The sequence below is a fragment of the Manis javanica genome, chromosome 2 (genome assembly GCF_040802235.1).
Source record: "Manis javanica isolate MJ-LG chromosome 2, MJ_LKY, whole genome shotgun sequence".
In the NCBI taxonomy this organism is placed as follows: domain Eukaryota; kingdom Metazoa; phylum Chordata; class Mammalia; order Pholidota; family Manidae; genus Manis; species Manis javanica.
Genome location: NC_133157.1, coordinates 106,246,496 through 106,266,905, shown reverse-complemented (window position 1 = coordinate 106,266,905; position 20,410 = coordinate 106,246,496). Strand labels below are relative to the sequence as shown.

General features: G+C 41.5%; 1 protein-coding gene and 1 long non-coding RNA gene across 2 annotated transcripts in view; one reads left to right on the top strand and one right to left on the bottom strand.

Annotated features, from left to right (window-relative positions):
- The window catches only part of PRTFDC1 (phosphoribosyl transferase domain containing 1), an 82,057-nt gene extending 71,049 nt beyond the window's left edge, over positions 1-11,008 (bottom strand). The window contains exons 1-2 of the mRNA XM_073229075.1: positions 9,772-11,008; positions 5,339-5,522 (exon numbers count right to left, since the gene is read on the bottom strand). Of these exons, the coding sequence (XP_073085176.1) occupies positions 5,339-5,522; positions 9,772-9,875 (288 nt within the window). The 5' untranslated portion in view covers positions 9,876-11,008. The remainder of the gene's footprint in view (positions 1-5,338; positions 5,523-9,771) is intronic.
- A 242-nt stretch (positions 11,009-11,250) lies between these two features.
- Positions 11,251-19,523, top strand: LOC140847784 (uncharacterized). The gene is made up of 3 exons (XR_012127963.1): positions 11,251-17,439; positions 18,180-18,335; positions 19,407-19,523. It is a non-coding gene; the product is annotated as an uncharacterized lncRNA (long non-coding RNA).
- Positions 19,524-20,410: the final 887 nt, after the last annotated feature.

The following is a 20,410-nucleotide window of genomic DNA, read 5'->3' as shown; positions in this document are numbered from 1 at the left end:
ATTATCACAAAAATGCTGAATGAACATTAGTGCAAGACATAAGGAAGGACAGAAGGCAAAAAGGAAGGGGATGTAGAGGAAGGAAAACTTGAAATGTTATGGAATTCAGCTGGCCAGTGCCCCTCTGAACTGGAGTTGTTGGCCAAGCTCTCCAATGAATTAGCCTACTGTTAATTCCTAAATAATCTTTGTCTAGATTGCTGTCATTCATGCAAATAAATTTCATGTCTTATGGGAAGCTTAATATAACAATGAAGACAAACCAAACTGCCTAGATCCCTGAGACGTTTAGAGACATCCATTCCTCAAGAAGTTCCCTTAGTAAATAGCAGAGGGCACAACACAACACAGCCTGTTCCTCAGAAAAGAGCTCCTAAAGGGACTTAGGAATAATGATGTCTATGACAAGGAGAAACATTGCCCCTAAGTAAACCTAACTTTCAACTTTTTTCTTAAAAGAAATTCAAAAAGAATCACAGAGTGGAGGGTAGGAAGGAGTAAAACTACCCAATGTTTCTGATCAGAACCCACAACAGTACAGAGTCCTGATTGGCCTCCAGAAATTTCTGAAGGAACACTTTAATGGCCATTGTTTCTGCAGAGATGTTTTTGAGATGTCTGCTCCCTATGAATAGATCTGGAAGTATGCAGAAGCACCAAGTACCCTCAGAGGAAAATGAGCTAGTCTTTTCTTTATTTGGTGGTGTTTGTTTGGTGTTTGTTTGTTTGTTTTTTTAATAGGTCTCTGCCCTCAGGAATTTTGAAAGAGCTCAAGTATATAAAGGGTTGGTTAGTTCAAGTCCAACCTGACAACAATTCATTCATTTCTGGATGAGGGCAGCTTGTATTCTATGAGCAGAGAACTGTTCATGTCATACCCCAGTCTATGAATATGTTTTCCATTCATTTCTGAGGATATTTAACTAGAGGGCAAGCTTGTTCTGAGGGAGCAGGTATGCTTTTACATGAGGCAGTCTCTCAGGAGATGATGTGTTACCTTGGTGATAGACAAGAGGAAGAACATTTAGTTAGGGGAGAGGAGAGACACCACAATTATCCTTGGCTCCTACAGCATTTAAGTGTGGGACAAAAGTAACATATACAGTGTGTGAGAATGGGTGAAGGTGGAGAAGATCTACAGTCTACTATTAGTACTGATTTATGAAGATGTCAATTCTACTTCTTCCTTCATCAGAGTCCTGGGTAGGTGGCCCTACATCCCTATCCCCAGGAAGAAAATATATTAATTTGAATTTATCTAAATGCAGCAATGATGATCACAATGTCACCGGAGTTTTCGAAATGCAAATGTTAGTTCTGAACTAATATTCCATAAACAAGAGTTAATAGGGCAGATAGTCATAGAATGTGTGTCTCTAGGTTAAAACATTGATAATAAAAGAAAAAGAGAAGTTTAGAGAAATGGATAATGAGAGATGGAGGTATTGTTTAAGCAAGACTGACCAGGCTCTGGGCCCTAAAACAAGCCTCAAGAAATTTAAAAGAATTGAAATTAAACAAACTGTAGTTTCTGCCACAGAGTTAAACTAGAAATCATACAGAAGTATCTCTGGAAAATCCCCCAATATTTGGATATTAAACAAGAAATGATCCATGAATAAAAGAGGAAGTCACAAAGGAAATTAAAAAATAGTTCAAGTTGAATGAAAATGAAACAGTACATCAAAATTTACGGATGCAACAGTTAGTATCATACTTACTGGGAACAAAGGCAAGAACATTTTCCTTCACCATTCCTATTCAGAATTGTACATGAAGTCCTAGCCAGTATAATAAATCAATAAAAAATAAATTAAAAGTTTAAGAAAGGAAGAAGTAAAATCTCTATTCACAGAAGAAATTAAACCTTCATAGAAAATCTAAAGATCTACAAAACTCTACTAAAACTAATAAAAGAGTGAGTTTTGAAAAGTCATAATAGTCAGTATACACAATCAAGAGTATTTCTATATACAAGCAATAAACAATTTGAAGTTGAAGTTCAAAAAACTTACCAAATATAATAGGACCAAAAATATTAAATATTTAGGTGTAAATCTAACCAAATAAGTTTAAGATTAGACTCTTGAAAACTAAAAAACCCTGATATTAAACAAGACTATGTAAATTGGAAATATACCCTGTTCATGGATTGGAAGACTAAGTAGTGTTAAGATGGTTAATTCTCCCCAAATTGATTTATTGATTCAAAGCAATCCCAGTAAAAATTCTAACAGGTTATTTTGCAGAAATCAAAAACATGATTTTAAAATTTATATAGAAAGACAAAGAACTAGAATAGCTAAAATGGCAAAAAAAACGAATAAAGCTGGGGACAGGTACAGCCTGATTGCAGACTTATTATTCAGCTATGGTAATCAAACAGTTTGGTATTGACATAAGGATAAGCACATAGATGAACAGAAGGGGGTAGAGGGTTCAGAAATAGACCCACACATATATAGTTAATTGATATTCAATGAAAGATCAAAGACCATTTAATAGAAAAGGACAGTCTTTTCATCAAATGATTGATATAAGAGGATATTCACTTGCAAAAAAAAAGACACTATATTAATAAATTAACACAACATGGATCATAGACCTAGATTTAAATCTAAAACTATGAAACTTCTCAAAACAGAGGGGAAAATCTTTGTGACTTCGAATTAGGCAATAGCTTCTTAGATACACAAAAAACATAATCCACAAAGGAAAAAACTGATAAATTGGAGTTTATAAAAATGTTTAAATTATACTTTGAAAAAAAGCATGGTTACAAAAATGCGAAACAACCCACTGACTGAAAAATATATTCAAAACACACATCTAATAAATGATTTGTGGCCAAAAGATATAAAGAACTCCCAAAACTCAATACCAAGAAAACGAACAACCCAATTTTAAAAATGAGCAAGGTATTTCAACAGGCACTTCACCAAAGAAGCTATGTGAATAGCAAAGAGGCAAGTGAAAGTGTGCTCAACATCATTATTCATTAGGAAAATGCAAATTAAAACCATAATGAAGATTATCATCTAGTTGAATGGTAAAATAAAGAAATAAAGAAAAACGAACAATATCAAGTGACGTTGAGTATGTGGAGCAACGGCAGGTCTCATATATTGCAGCCACAAAGGCAAAATTATTTAATCACTTTGGAAAATGGCTTGGCAATTTTTTATATATACTCCCCATATGACCTAGAAATCTCAAGAGAAATTTACTCAAGAGAAATGAAGACATAAGTACACACAAAAACCTGGATGTGAATATTTATAGTAGCTATATTCATAATCACCACAGAAAGGAAACCAAGTACCTTCAGCTAATGAACAGATTTAAAAACTATGATAAATCCATATAATAAAATCATACTTGACATCAGAAGAAATGAACTACTGTTATGCATAACAATATGGATGAATCACAAATGAATTATGCTAAAGTATACAGATTTACTAAAGTTACTGGTATATAATTACACTACATGACAGTCTGTCTGTAAGGGGCAAAACTGTAGGGATAGAAAACATATCGCAGGTTGCCAGGGCCTGAGGGCTGGGGAAAGGATTGACGACATAGGGAGATAAGGACATTTTCTGTGGTCAGGAACTTTCTATTCCTTGATTGTGGGGATTGACGAGACTGTACTCAGTTGTCAAAACTCATCCAACTGCAAACTAAAAGGGATGAATTCTATGGCATGTAAATTATACTTCAATAAACCTGACTTTAATTTGAAAAAGATTTTCAAAAGTTTTGTAAAAACTGTTTGCCCAAGAAAAATACAATGAGGATCAGAACCAAGTAAATGAGTAAAAAATTTTATAAGAAGGAAGCACAGCTTCTTAAGAGAGAGAATATTTTCAAGAGGATATGAGATCAATAAATTAAGGGTAAGGTGTCTGCAAAAAAATCAGCTCCATCCTGGCCTGAGAGATCATCAGAAAAATAGAGAGTATTTTGAGAAATGAGCACTAGTTTGTCAGCTGCTCTACACCTCAGGTAATGGAGTCACAGAAAGAGAGTGATAGGCAGAATTCTAAAATGCCACTTCCCTCATTCCTGTCCCCTGTACGCCCTTATAATCTGCTCTACTTGAGTATGAGTGAGATCTGTAAATATCATGGTAATTTACTCCCATGATTAGGTGACTAGTCAGTTGACTTCGAGCTCATCAAAAGGGACCTTATCCTGGGTGAGCCTCACCTAATCAGGTGAGCCCTTAATAAAGGGGCTGGGCCCTCACTGAATGGAGAGGTTGGAGGGGTTCTCTTGCTGTGTTGTGAACTGTGAAGGAGACCATGAGGCAAAGACCTGAGGGCCAGGAAAAACTGAGAGCTTCTCCAGCCCAGAGGCATCAGGGAAACAAGGGCGGGATTCTGCCAACAACCAGTAATCTTGGAAAAGTTCAGTCATCTGCAAACCTCAGATGACATCCCGGCCTTGGCTGACACCTTGGTTTCAGCCTGGGAAGACTCAGAGCAGAGAACTCATGGCTAGACTTCTGACCTAGAGAAACTGTAACATGATAAATATGTGTTGGTTTGAGCCAGGAAGTCTGTGTTAATTTTGTTGCACAGCAATACACAACCAATTCAAAGAGTGAATTACACTGTATCAAGTTAGTTCAATCAATGAGATACTTGCAGGATTTTTGACTCCTACAGTTCCTTACCTAGTAGTAAACTAATTTTAATGATTTACTATACACTGAATCAAAAAGTATCACTCAAGGTAAACATCATAGAGAAAAGAGAAGAAACTGAGAAGATAAGGTCTTTGGAGAATAGTTTCCCTCCCTTCTCTGCAGTGGTGGCCAAGAGAGGCCAGCATGGACTGGTGTAGAGGCCTTCTGTTGAAGGTTCCCTGGTCCTGCCCCACTGCACTTGGTTACTCACTGTCCCTACAAGTGTCCCTTCTCTACCTCTAGGTCATGACTGCAGCCACCTAAGTACTAATGCTCTCCGCTCTGGGCTGGCCACAGGTCTCCCAGGTCGACAGTGACATTTAGAGCAGACACGCATCAGCGCTCCCTGCACTTCCCTAACACGCATTCTTCACAAAGTCACTTGTGAGGCTAGGCACCAGGAAATAGCCACTCAGCTTTGTAATCAAGAAAGAAAGCATGAATCATTCCTGAAGCATCTTTCCATATATGTAGACATAGGTAGAAGGGTTTTTTCCCCTCCAAAGAACACTATTTGAACTCCAGGTTGCTTATAAATTTTTTAAAATTACACTCTTCATTATCATAACATTATTAGTTCTTTTATTCTATAACATTCTTTATTCTAAATATCATGTAATGTAAATAGAATAAGTAATAACTTACCCTGTAACTTTTTACTCTGATGAAATCTACCTTTATAGAGACAAATCTATCTGAATTTTGACCAGTGTTCTTCAGGTGTGCTACAATATCCATGCAGAACTTGTAACCTCCTTTCAGCACACACAGGACCATAATGTCACAGTGTCCTTTCTCTTTCATAATGTCCTTAGCCAGACGCTCAATTCTGAAAGAAGGGATTATAAGACATATTAAAGCATAACCACTTCTGAGTATTTTTGTTCCTTTCCAAAAATACATACTAGATTATGCAGGGAACTGTGGTGAAGAGCTTGGGAACCTACTACCGAAGTAGCTTTGTTAACGCAGAACAAAGAAATGGTGTTCAAAACATAGATTTCTGATAACCACATCATCAATAGTACATTTTTGTTGCTCTGTCACGAAAATGCTTAAGGGGTAAAATATAATGTCAAAGATCATGAATGCTATTATTTTACCAGTACTGCTAACCTTAGCAATGCTACGACGGTAACTGGTAATATTATGCTCATTTTACAGCAGAGAAAAGGGAATGGAGAATGACTCACACACCTTACAATGTAAGAGGAGACTGGAGGAAAAGTCAAGCCCAGAGTGACTATCAAAAGAATTAACATTTGAGCAAATTCTTCATGAACATATCTCCCCGGGCAAGGGAAACAAAAGCAAAAATGAACAAGTGGAACTATATCAAGCTGAAAAGCTTCTGTACAGCAAAGGATGCCATCAGTAGAACAAAAAGACATCCTACAGTATGGCAGAATATATTCATAAATGACAGATCCGATAAAGGGTTGACATCCAAAATATATAAAGAGCTCATGCACCTCAACAAAACAAAAAGCAAATAATCCAATTAAAAAATAGGCACAGGATCTGAACAGACAGTTCTCCAAAGAAGAAATTCAGAAGGCCAACAGACACATGAAAAGATGCTCCATATCATTAATCATCAGAGAAATGCAAATTAAAACCACAATGAGGTATCACCTCACACCAGTAAGGATCGCCACCATCCAAAAGACAAACAACAAATGTTGACGAGGATGTGGAGAAAGGGGACCCCTCCTACACTGTTGGTGGGAATGTAAATTAGTTCAACCATTGTGGAAAGCAGTATGGAGGTTCCTCAAAAAAACCAAAAATAGAATTACCATTTGACCCAGGAATTCCACTTTTAGGAATTTACCCTAAGAATGCAGCAGCCCAGTGTGAAAAAGACATATGCACCCCTATGTTTATGGCAGCACTATTTACAATAGCCAAAATACGGAAGCAACCTAAGTGTCCATCAGTAGATGAATGGATATACACAATGGAATATTATTCAGCCACAAGAAGAAAACAAATCCTACCATTTACAACAACATGGATGGTATTATGCTCAGTGAAATAAGCCAGGTGGAGAAAGACACGTATCAAATGATTTCATTCATCTGTGGAGTATAAGAACAAAGAAAAAAACTGGAGGAACAAACAGCAGCAAGACTCACAGAACCCAAGAAAGGACTAACAGTTACCAAAGGGAAAGGGACTGGGGAGGATGGGTGGAAAGGGAGGAATGGGGGGAAAAAAAGGGGGTGCATTGCTATTAGCAGACATAATGTAGAGAGTGGGGCACAGGGAGAGCTGTACAACACAGAGAAGACAAGTAGTGATTCTATAGCATCTTACTAAACTGATGGACAGTGACTGTAAAGGGGGATGTCGGGAGGACTTGGTGATGGGGGGAGTCTAGTAAACATAATGTTCCTCATGTAATTGTAGATTAATGATACCAAAATAAAAATAAAAGGAAATTTAAAAATAAAAAATAAAAAAAAGAATTAATATTTGCCTTTTATTTGACAAAGATAACACTTTACCTATGTGAAAGGTGCCCCAGAGTACAATTCCAGTGGGCACCAGTTCCATGGAACACAATGTGAATGATACTTCCCACAGTTATCCCTGATGCACCCTGGAGCTGGCAGCCAGTACCTAATTTGGAAGTGTCTTTGTATTTTTTCTAATTGTTTCATGTCTATTAAGTCCATGGCCCATGTGCCCATGCAACTTAAAACCTTGAATGGAGGCAGGAGCTAAGGTATGATCATCAAAAAGTATACATCTTCACTCCTGATATTCTATAAATATCCATGTTTCCAGCATGATGAAGTGAGAAGGTCAACACATCCACTCCACAAAAAGCAACTATAAAGCTGAATGAGACTGTCAAAAACAACCATTTCAGGTCTCTGGAAATCAGCCAAAGGCATACCACAAACTGAGAACCGTTCATTTATAAGAACACTGAATGCTGGGGGGGAAACAGCATGAGGCTGTGGCATTCTTCCCAGGCCCACCCCCTCCCCACCCCTAAGCTCTGTTGTCTCACCAGGTAATTCAGTCAGGTGGGACACTGCCAATGGCTCCTTTATCCTCCAGCTGCAGTCCTGTTTGAGCAGCTAACTGGCAGACTGGTCAGGGATCTGATAGGGAGTTCTGGGAGGGTAGAGTCATGGGGAAGGGCTATACAGTAAACTCTCCACAGACCCCAAGTTGCCTGCTGCTGGGGCTAGGAGCAGGGCTTGACAGCAAAAAAGCTTTTTGGGGTAAGAGAAATATTATGAAACAATGGTGGTGGTTGCCCAAACATAAAATTTTATTAAAAATAGCTTACCTACAATGGGTGGGATTTATGATCTTGTAGTATGTAAATTATGTCATAATAAATTCATTTTAAAGGTGGGGATGGGCATTCCTGGGCCTCACCCAGGACTTTTGAATCAGAATTTCTGGATATATAGCTTAAGAATACGAATTTTCACAAGTTTGTTGGGTAAGTCTCCTGTCCAGGTAACTGATTTTGGATACAATCAGGTACTAGATTAGGATACAATTAAGTCATAAACTCCCATGAGAAAAGCAAGATTTTGGTTAAACTAGGGCCTTCCCAAACTAATGTTAAGGGAAAATGCCTCTAAGAGTTATTTAGAGGTGAACTGAGAACAAAAACCACCGCCATACAACAAAAGTTGGTTTAATTGTTAAAGTCAAGCAGGTTTCTTTACTTTTTTCTTTTTTTGATTTTTGCTGGCATTTCTCCGTCTCTTTAATGTGAATTGCCAATAGGGAGATTTAGCAATTTGAGAGATGCAAAACTTCCCAAGTTTATTTAATCACAGAACTTTTTTCCCCTCTGACTGTCTTATATTCCATGGAAAGCTGTCTTAGGCCATGGGAAATCCCAAACTAGATCTTATTTTAGTAATACACTCTAGTTTGAGAGAACACGCAATACGCAAGTCTTTTCTAATGGAAAATCTTAGAATTTGAGTGAAAGAATATTTCCTTTTGCTTACAGACAGGAATTACTGGAAAGATAATATCCTGGGAGTAATGACCATCTAGGATTTTTCAAACTTTCCTTTTGGCTGAGAATCTATTTCTTAAAGTTAAATTTTAAATCAGAAGAATATAATAGATTAAAAAGGAACAAAGGCAGAAGTACTATAGTTCAAGGAAAAGGGCAGGGTGGAAAGTCTAAAGTCTGAATCTGTTCCTACTCTCCAGTGTCTCCCCCACCCCAATTTCTGGGTCTCTGAAGAATCTCTGTGATTCCTGGGAGTACTGTGAAATCCACAAAGCTTGCTTTTCAAATAAATGTGAAGGCTTAGGTATTTGTATAAGAAATTAGAGGTATATGGAAAGGTAACAGTCTGGGCACTGAGGTAATTTTGTGAAAGGGTATGACCTTTAAATCCTGATGCTTCTGGTGAGCTGACCTGGAGGAGGCTCTCAGAAGGCCAAGAAACAAATGGGGTTGACTTAGGGGCTTAAAACAGGAGAGAAAATGTTGGCTTTTGAAAAGCCAATTGGCTAGGAAGCAGCCAGAGGATACCTATGTAGACAAGTCAGAAAGAACTAGAAATAGTATTCTAGAAATAGTTCTGTGCAGCTATTTTTTAGGCTGCAAATATTCCTATTCCCAAAACATGACCATTGACTGGAAAACATAATTGTGCTCAGACTGGCCAAGTGACTACTTAATACGAGATAAATGCAAGTTGCTGGAAAAGCTAAGGCGTGAGGGGTGTGTGCTATGAAAGCAAAGGTCACCTGTGAACTCTCCCTGGTTAACTCAAGAATCTGTGGAAAATGTGGGACAAAGGTTCTTGGGTGAGGAGCAATGCTTTCCCAATACCTATTCTGATCAGTACCTACAGGACATTGTTATTTTGAGGCTGTTATTTACAATGTGACACCTTACATAGGTGTATATATCCTTCCTACCATTTTCCCTGAACAAATGCCCAGGTAGTCAATTAAGCACAGATTCATTTTATTCCAATTTCTCTGTCCTACTCCTAAATAAAAGAGAGTCAGGATCATGATTCACACAAGAGGGCCAGCAGCACAGAACCAAGACCGAGGCAGGAAATAACACTCACCTGTTCACAATGATGCCATGAGGTATGAGGACATATTCCAAATCTCCGTAATAGTGCTGTGGGTATGTGAATAAATTCAAATCATACCCTGGCCAATCATCCATAATCTGTAAATCAAAGTATTTTGATCACAGTATTTTTCATGGGAAATTTATTTTTAAAACATAAATTTAAAAAGTATCATGAAAAAAGAATAATACCAAAAACAGAGAATAGATCTGTTGCTCAATTATATTCTGTCAACAGATGCAAAGTTCAATGGTATAAGGTCATTTGTTTCATGCAGCCTGATAAAGGACCTAGTACTGAATTGAACAGTTCCTAACTGCTGGCATCATACAATAAAGTATAAACTCAGTGTTATAGAGCTAACCTGATAGTATTGTTTAAAGAGTGTATACATGTAAATATGTCACTTAAATGAACTATAAATATTAGCATGGATATATTATAAACATCATGATGTTTGTAATTAAATCAATATAGATAGTGTATCATCATACACTATTGTGTCACTACATATACTATTACTTTTCTATGAATTGTAAATGCCTCCTCTGCCTGGGAAAGATTACCTATTAAAAGTACATGTCTCCTGGGATTCATGTAGATCCAACTTCTGAGTGGTCCAGTCATTACAGTGATGACTTCAAGAGACTTCACTATATTATAGTAAAGAACTTGAGTCAATTCTATTGTTGGTTGCTGTTGAAACTGTTTCTCCAGAAAATTGACCTACTTGTGTGGTAGATAGACTGCTAGTGAGGCTTCCTCTTGCTTAGGACCAGATGTGCAAGTTTAATGGTTAGAATAACAAATAGGTGGGAGAGAAAAATGAAGGTGAAGACCAAGTCACTTTTACTTTCAGATCAAGAAAGGAAGCAACATGAAAGTGTTCAGGACTCAAACCATACCCTACTGTGCTGCAGGTTCTGTTCTTGAATTAATCCTATGCTCCTGCATCAAACTCTAGCCAGCTTCAAGCTCAAGGGCTTTCCATAAGGCAGACCTATCCTGATTTTCCAGCCCAGTTCCCTATACCTCCCCTTCCTCTTCTTAGACTGGTCTTTGGTCAAGTCATGACCCTTCCAGATCCTTCTGAGTTCTGCTTGTCCATCCTGCATCTGTACCCTCTCCTTCTTCGTCCCCCTCTACCACTGTATCCCAAGCTCAGGTCCCTCCACAGAAGTTCAGTCAGGCTCCCCTTCTTTCTGGAGGCCTTGCTGAATGCCTCTACCCTCTGAGCTTCTCTCCCAAATTCCTGGTACCCACCCACCCTATAGCTCTCTGTCTTCCCAAAGGCTCCCATTCAGGGTCCTTGGGAAGACAACTGCCCCTTCCAGCCCCTGCTCGCTCGGTCTTATCTGTTTCCTGTTGTTCCGGAACCCGTTTGTACCTCACTCAGTGCTGGGATACCCCCTGCTTTCAACCCTCCCCCTCCCCCTGACCTCATAGCCAGCTCTCTTTTGCTTAGGTTTGGAAGGGCAACTTACAGCCCAGTCCCTACCACTGCCACCTCAGTTCTGAGTTCTGGAATGCCACCCAAACCAAACTCATGGGATGTCCCCCCAAATTTATCTCTTCCCTGTCTCAACAAAGGACAACAAAGTTTTCCAGTTGCTCAAATCAAAACCTCGAGTAGTTGTTGACTCCTCTCTTTCATTCCCTCGTGCAGCCCACTGGCAAATCCTGTCATTAATTCCTTCAAAATTTAACCACCTCTCAGCATCTCCACTGCATCCCGGCCCATGTCAGATTTCTCCAGAGACCATTGTCCAATCAGCCTCCCTTCTTCTGCCTTAGCACTCCTGCCCCCCATGGCAGCTGGAGAGCTCCTTTAAAGATGTGCATCATATCATGGTGGTCTCCTGTTCCTGTTTTCTCAAGGACTTTCCATGTCACTCCGAGTACACTCCAGAGTCCTCCCCTTAGCCCACAGGGTCTACCACTTTGACTTGCCCAGGGCACCCTTCCTGCACTGGATTTAGCCCCTGTTGGTCTTGCTGCTCCGTGACTGTGCCAAGCCCTCTCCTGCCCCAAAGGCTTTGCACCTGCTGTTTCTTTTGCCTACAATACTCTCCCCTGGTATCCACAGATATCTACCTTTCACTTCCTGTCATCTCCATTCAAATGTCACCATCCACAGGAGGCCTTCCCTGACCACTTATATAAAATAGCATCCCCATCCCCTCCTTCTCTCTGGATCTCTCTTACTCAACTTTACTGTTCTTCACGGCATGTATTCCCTCTGGATGAGATATATGTATGTCTGTGTGCATGTTTTGTCTTGTCTCCTCCACTAGAATGTTAGCTGCTTCTGTTAAAGACTGTCTTGTACACTGTTGAAACCCCAGTGCTCAGAACACTGGCCTGGAAGAGGCAAAGTGCTAAAAAATGTTAAATAAGTGAATGAACCACCCAGGCTCCATCTGTGGACTACCAGATACTCCCTGAATTCCACCCTCAGCCCTCAGTTGGTCTCCCTGTGGTAAAAAGCACCACTGTTCACAGCTTTGGAGATTCCTGTCTGCCATGGGCACACTGATTGCCAAATAGTATAGGTCATCTGCACATTTGAAGAGCATCCCATATGCTCTACCTCTACCAGCAACCTGGCAGGGTTTGGCTGTTGAATTTGCAACAAGGCAACTTTGGTCACCACCCCTGAGAACACCCATGGTCTGCTATAACTATCAGCACCAGTGGCTGGTCAGAAGCTGAACCACCCTGCCCGAGGAGGTCCTGGCAGGCCACAGTAAAGGCCAGACAAGGACCCTGACCAGCACCAGGCCCCAGGGAGATCATTTAAGGGCATAGCTTTCTGGCTCCCTTTCCAGACCAGACATGCCACTTCCAGGAGTCATTCCAGGTGGTGGCATCACTAACTAGTGGTCTTCTGAGCCCATTCCTCCCCCCCATGCAAATCCTTTCCTGCCTTCTTTTCTGGCTTCATCTCAGAAACTCCCTTCCGTGTTCTAGAGCTTATCTCTGACACTTACTAGCTGTGATGATAGGGAAATTACTTACCCTTTCTGAGTTTCCCTTGTCTTTAAACAAGACACAATACAACCTACAGACAAGGTTGTTGGGAAGATTTAGAGATAGAACAGATATTATACTTAGAGTTCTTAGTACATTCCCTGCTGTATAATAAATGCCTAATAAATGATGGCAACAAAAGAAAAGAATGAAAAGAAAATGACAAATAAGATTCACCTATTGATAAAAACTGTTACGGCAATCTAGAGCTCAAAGGCAGAGTAGAGCAATGGTTAAGAACATGGACTTGGGAAGTCCAGTACAGCTGCAAGCGAGTTTACTGCTGTTGGACTTTAGACACCCTACTTTCCTAAATCTCAGTGTATTCATCTATAAAATGGAGTCAATGGCTCCTCATATGGCTATTGTGAGGATTAACAATAGATACTGGATATAACACTCTTACATCAGCACCTAGTCTACTTATGAAATGTGAACCACTTCGATGTACTGAAACATCAATAATGAACTTACAAGTTGTATGTTTTAATTAATTTTAGGAAGTGCTTCAGACTGATTTGCCAAAGTCTTATTACCCTAGTGAAAACTATAAATATTAAAATACATGTATTTCTCTAAAACTATTCCATAATCCAAACTGGCCTTATTTCCAATGAGTCTGAAATAGTGAGTTTTTCTTGTTGAGATGAAAGACAGTAAGAGACAAAGGAACCACTGGTTTACCCTTTGTAATCCTAAATAGTGCATGCAAATTGCACTGTAAATAAGTCCTAATTCTGAAGGAATGGATGCTGCTATGAAGTGTAAAGAATTATGTTATTCATCTGCTTTTGAAAAAACCAAAACAAGAAATCTTAAAATGGTTTCAGTATCACAGATAATATGCTCTAAGTTTATTCAGAACAATGCTTTCTCTGTTTAAACACGCAAAACATGGCCAAGCTGGGAAGTGACAAACACATTCACTGAGCCATTTTATACAAGATCCAAATCCCAGAACTCATTTGGGCTCTCTTTTTTTCTCATTTGAGGATATGTTGAAAACCTTTCTAAGTCATTAAAAATAATGTTTTGCTTGGAATATCTCATGTACCATTTTTCAGGCTCTTTCCCCCAGGGAGAAAAACAGTATGGAAACACCCATGAAAAGCAAACATCTGCTCCTCTCCACCTCTGTGCCTCACACTGATGCCAGTTTTCAGGCTCACATCTACCTTGTAGCACCAGAGAAGAAGGGAATCACATCCCTCAGCTCTGCCTCCAGGAATCTCATACCTGGCCCAGAGATGGAGGCACACTGTGGTGGATGCCTCAAACCACACCTTGAGGAAATGGGTAGAAAGGGTTCCCTGAAAGAAGGGCCCAGGTTCTGTTACCAGAGCAATGCAGGGGGATTCCAGAGACAAAACATCTTGTATCACACATGCCTTCTTCTCCCATGGAGGGTTCAGCACCCAGAAAGTAAAACTCATTACAACTTAGTAAAGTTGAGTTTTAGACAGATGGTCTGATTACTTATGTCCAGTACTGCTACATTTCCTTGTGGGTACCCATAACAGAAACACCACAATCATTTTTAGATTTTTCTCTTCTCCTTACTCCTACTATATTCACTGTGTAGGTACTAACTATAGTTCTCTCCATAACGGTTTGATAAAACAAAACACATCTAAGAACCTAGTTCAAAATGGCCGGATGGATAGAGAAGGTCTTTTAACATAGATCAAAGATGATGAGGCATAACAAAGATGCACCAGCCAGGGGCTGGTAGCCTTACCAGCTCCAGATCAAGTCACCGGTCAACCCTGAGCAAAGTTTCTGAACTCAGATAGCATTTCCTACCATGTATTCTTGATAGTCTACTAATGTCCTACCTCCCTAATTCAACTGAAAGCCATCTGTAGGCAAGAGCCATCTTAAATCTCTTAACATTCCCTTCTCTTGCATAAACTATATTTCTCATTTGATGCTTAAGTCATCTCATTCTATGCCCCTTGACATGTTTGTCACCAAGTTTCTACCAACTCAGAATTTTCTTCTCCACCTCATTTCTGCACAGCTCCAACACCTATGGTAAGGACCCTACTAGCTTCTTCATCTTGTAGCAACTTCATGTGCCTTAACCCAAACTACTTCACCTTTATTCTATATTGGCCACACCCAACACTTAGAGTGGCCCACCTGGGAAATTCTTCCCTGTACTCATCGGTTCCTAAGCAAAGTGATTGAAAGCTGGCTTCAAATCCTGCTTCTGCTATTCGTTACTTAGGTGACCTTTGTGATTTACCTGATTTCTCAGTACCTTAGTTCCCTCCTCTGTAAAATGGGGCTTGTAATATACATACTTCACAGATTTAGGAAGATAAGTGATAACACAGGAAAATCACATAGCAAGTGCTCAATAAATGCTTACTTTCATTACCTGTCCCCTTTTTCCGCCTAAGGACTAAAACTTCCCTTTGATTTTTTGCAACCCATGCTTAAGGATTCTGTTTTCCTAATATACATACCCTGCTGAGCTTTCCTACTCCTTTCTACCCTAGATGCCATGGGCTTCCACAAGCACCTCAATGTCACTCTGAATTTGCCTTGCCTGCCTGTAACCAGCTTGAAGTTACTCTGATTACCCCAAGTTCTACTGGAGTCAATGACATAAATGCAGGGACTGTCTCCATTTTACACTGATTATTCCCAACCTTGTGGGCTCTCTCATACCCTCTCTATCTTTCACAAAATTACCATGCTTTTGACAGGGCTTCCTTTAGCACTAATCAATTGGGCTATTTACTCTGTTCCATTGTTCGCTTTTTAGACTTCAACAACCTATCTATCCTATTGGTCATACAGAGTTGCCTGATTCCTTTTTAAGACTATTATTAAACAGTACTTTAACTATTAAATGTGTTTTAACTATTCTACTGATGGGATTCTCCTATGAATCTTTGTAATTGTTAAATACAATGGCCTCTTTTCTATTTTTATCTTACTTGTTTTTTCTGCAGCATCTGACGCTCATGATGACCTCTTAGCCCTCTCTTCCCCTCCAAAAATATTCTGCTCCCAGGCACCCACCACCCTGCCTGATCTTTCCTACTCTGCTACTCATTCTTGGTCTCTTAATGGAGCTTCTCCCAGGAACATCTGGGGCTTTCTAGGTTCCTCCCCTTATCAGCAGTTGAAATTTTTTTTTCCATTTTCACTGGCCATCCCTATTATTCTCAAGGAGCAGATATTTTTTGGTTTGCTGATGACTTCCAAATCTATACAATCACTCTCCTGAATTCCAAATATGAATTTCAAGTTGCCTATAGAACATCCAGACCTGGAAGCCCTAGAGGCACTACTGGCTCAGTGAATTGAGCTTACTTCCTTTTCTACATTTCCATCTCCCTCTCCATCTCCTTCTCCATGGCAACCAAAAAGATTTTTTTAAAGCATAAATTAAGTAATTAAGTGTAATGATTTCTTCTCAGGATATAATGATTTCTTTGAACTTGGTATGTACTCTCTTGGAATATCCTCCTTCTGAGTCCTCCCATGGCTATGCCCTGCTTAGCTGTCAGATTACGTCTCAAATGCCACCACAAAAAGACCATCCTGACAAGTTGAGCAAAGCAGCTCCCAGCCCTCCTCCAATCTTTGCCTGTTACCCTCTTTGTTTTCATTCATATTTCACTCTGAAATTATCTCCTTTATTTATTTGCTTTCCAACTGCTTGCCTAGGTTCCTTCTCTAGAATGTAAACTCCATGAAGACAGGGCTTGGTTTGTTTTCTGCTGTATCCCCAGAGTCAAATGCTTGGAACCGAGCAGTACAGTCAACATGTGTGCAATGAACAAATGAACTCCTCATCCTTAAGGAGGAATGGTCCTGCTCCTAAATTCAGAGCTGAGCGACACATTTCAACCTGAAGTTTCTTTTGAGTTTGGTGTGATTCCTTCCCCAACGCCATTACTGTGACAGACCTCACATGATCACAGATTATCCATGAATTACACCGATCTCTGAAAAAAGATTCCTAATACAGCAAGTTAGGCTGGCCACTCCCCTCAGCACCGTTTTACATTAAACTTGACCCAGTAATAACCACCACCTTTTGTAGAAACTATTCTCGATAGAGGCCACAGTACGAGACTGGACTGATTCCAGGAGAGAGAGATGGGTACCCCCTGGATGGCTCCTCTGATTGCCTGGGATGACGAGGTTCTGGTCTGGGAAGCCATCACCCACACCCTCCCTCCGGACACTGCTGGGTATTTTACATACAGCCTCTCCAATTCGCTCAAAGGGTCCAGGGTGCTGTGTCTCGAGAGTTACTAGCTTGTCTCGAGCTCGTGCGGGCACCCTAAAGTCCCAGCCCAGGTCGCAAAGCTCAAACTCCATCCGCTTGAGCTACTTCACTTCCTAGCTGCCCTACGAGAATCCTCAGTAGCAGTTTGGAAAACAACACAGGACTCCCGCGCTGGCGGGGTCCGGAGGAAGCACAAAAGGAAGGGGGCCCCAGAGAGTAGCACGTGGAGGTTGTCACAGGCCCGCCCAACTCCGCGAGATGACTCCCGGGGGCCGGCAGGAGTGGGGACCCGGCACTCCACAGGCGCAATGCTAGACTAGCGGATTCCTGGCGGGGGGTGCGGGGGTACATGGAGAACCCAGCGCCAAGGGTGTGAGGTGCTGGGTCAGACTGGGGACGGGGAAGGGGGAGCGGGGAGGCAGGCAGGGGGCGAGCCACGCCCGGAGGGCCGGATAGGGCAGAGGCGCGCTGGCCCCCGCCCGCCTTTCGGCATTTTGTCTAAAAGGAGGGAGCCTGGAGGGGCGGGAGGGGACGGAGCGGGGAGCGCGCGACGCGGCCGCCGGGGGAGTTTGTCGTTACCACCACGCCTCGCCCGGAGTCTGGCGCCTCCTCGCTGCTCCCGGCCAAGTTTCTCCCGCGGAAGGCGGGAAGGAGGGAAGAGCGCAGGCAGGAGCTGGAGCTCGGAGGCCGGGGGGTGGGGTGGGGGGGCAGGGGCTGGGGACAAGGCCGCCCCGCCCGGGGTCAGAAGGCCGGGAAACCCTAGCGCCTGGGCGGCCCCTCCCGGCGGGTCCTCGGGGCGCAGCTGCCGCGCAGCGCCCGCTCCACCTGCGCGCAGCCCGTGGCGCCCGGGCCGCTCCCTCGCCCTCCGCCCGCAGTCCGCTCCCGGCGGGGCACAGGGTGCCGGCGGCCCGCCCTCCGACGTTGCAGGAGGGGGCGTTCCGCGTGCCCTGCCTCCAGGGCCGTCCTGCCAGCTTCAGGCTACCCAAGTGGTTGAGTCACTCCTGCTCATTTTCTCGCGCTCTTTATCCGCAATAAATCCGTAAAAGAGCGAGCGACACAGCATGTCCTCCAAGGACGGCTGCAGACGAAACGATCCCGTCGTATTTTTAAATCCTAGAACCCCTAAGCCAGGAGTTGGGAAGAGCCATATGATTGCTTTTACCTCGGACCACGCTCGCGGTTGCAGGATCTGGATTTTGAGATGGGGCCTTTCCTTAACCTCATGCTGGGGGCAAAAAGAGATTTTCACAAATCATCGACCTTAACGGCTTGGGTAAGAGGATGTGGTCAGATTTTAATTGCTTCAAGTTGCAACTTTCAGCAATCGCTCTCCTCAGATTTGAAAGCTTTCTTCTATGAATCTTGCGTTAATTCAAACCCTAACCAATGTCCCCGTTGTTTGTCCAGCCCTGCTGTGCATTTAAAGCCCTGAGCTGAACACACTTCTCTGACCCAGGGCTCTCCTAAAGGCCATTTTGTTCACCCTCTTGTTCTAAAACATTGCAGGGACAGGAGGGCTGATTTTGCCTGACTTGAGGGGAGAATAGTTATCCACCAGTTAATGTCGCTTTGTGTTAGGTGAGTATTAGTCACGCAGATGTGGCCGTGTTCAGCTCCGTTCGCTGTTTGCCTCGCCTAAATGCCGGCGCAGTGGAAGGAAGAAAGCTCCGTAGATCGTCCAGATCACGCTTCACGCTTGCCCACTGGCTGCTGGAAACTGGGGTGATTGTTTCCTAGCGCACAGGCAAACATTTTCCTTCAGCGCTTGTCAGAGGACTATGTTTGGGGCCAGTTTTATAGGCTGCCTCTCACCCCTTTTCCCAAAGGTGAAGGACCATCTTCTATTTTCATGGTCAAAAACCTAGCCCAGGAAGCATCCTCACAAACACTGTCATTAAAACTTCCAGGAACTAAAAAGTGCTATAGTGGTGATGATCAGACTTTGGGGTTCACAGGACCCTGTAGGGAAGCTGGTTAATGCAGCTTCACTGGCCACCTCCATGGCCACAGCAGGTTGTGTGCAGAAGCAGCACAGTGGGATTCAGAAATTCGCATACCTAGGGGAGTCAGATGAGTATCAGGCCCGTGGTTCACCAACCCTGTTGAAGGTGTCTCACTTTACCGTCTTGCTGCTGCAAAACTAAACTTACCTACAAGAGGTTCCATGTGGGTGCATGGGTCAGATTAGGGGCAAGGAACTTCAAAATAAGTTATATCTATTGCTGCTATACGAAAATCAAAAAGTAACTACTGTGTGCCCAGCCCAGGCAATGTGGAAGATGTAAGAGAACGGGAAGATAAATCTCCTTAGAAAGGCCATTAATTTAAACATAAAACCCAATAGGTTCACAGTGAAGAAAACAACATGCTTGAATGACAACAGGAACCTGGTAAATGCACGTTCAAGAACATCCTATACAGCCCCATATAGGACTTCCTATGAAGACCCACAGTGATGAATAAATTCTTTTTAAAAATCAAATTGATTATGTTTTTATATTTGAATACATTTTTGTGTGGACTAATTACATTGTGGTACTTTGGACAACATGCATGTAATATAATATGTGCTATCACATATAGTATTTTCAAGAACCAATATCCAAGAATAACAACTCATCTGTCCAGGTTTATTCTTAATCTTGGATTATGAGGATTTAGAAGCAAGAATTCTTTTTAAATCTCAAATCTCTGTTACATGTCTAGTGGAATAGCATTGGAATAGAATTCTGATTTTTTTAGAAACAATTGATATGATCTTAGCCAATGAGGCCAAGCCAATTACATCAATGTAATATGCCTCCATTTTCTCATCTGTAAGAGGGGGCAGTACATTTCTGCTCTACTGCAATATGACGATGAGATTAACATGCGATTACATGCAAGGGAATCCTTTGAAACTTCCTATAAAACTGAAAGCTGCGATTCATTTGAGATGCTGTGAAAATGTATGACCAAATATTGACAAAGTCATTTGATATGAAAATGGCAGGGTAATTGAATGGCAGGGGTGACCAATCAGGAACAGTTCCTGGGGGTGAGTTGGGGCTGGCATGAGAATGGATACAATAAAATGAGAAAATAATTGAAATAATGGATTTTCCACAAAAAAAATATTTTAACTCAGACTATCCATTTTCTAATATTCCTTCAAAGAAACACTCAGAATAAAGAGTTACATCTTTGCAAAGTTAATAACCAGTAAATATACTTGCATTTTTCTGCCATTCTCTTTATCACCTTTTAGTTGTAGGCTCTCTGCATTTTAAATTCTGTACTTACTTTGTGGCTCTACCATGGTGAAAACACAGAAGTATACTTACCCAACTTCACCAGGCTACAGACTTT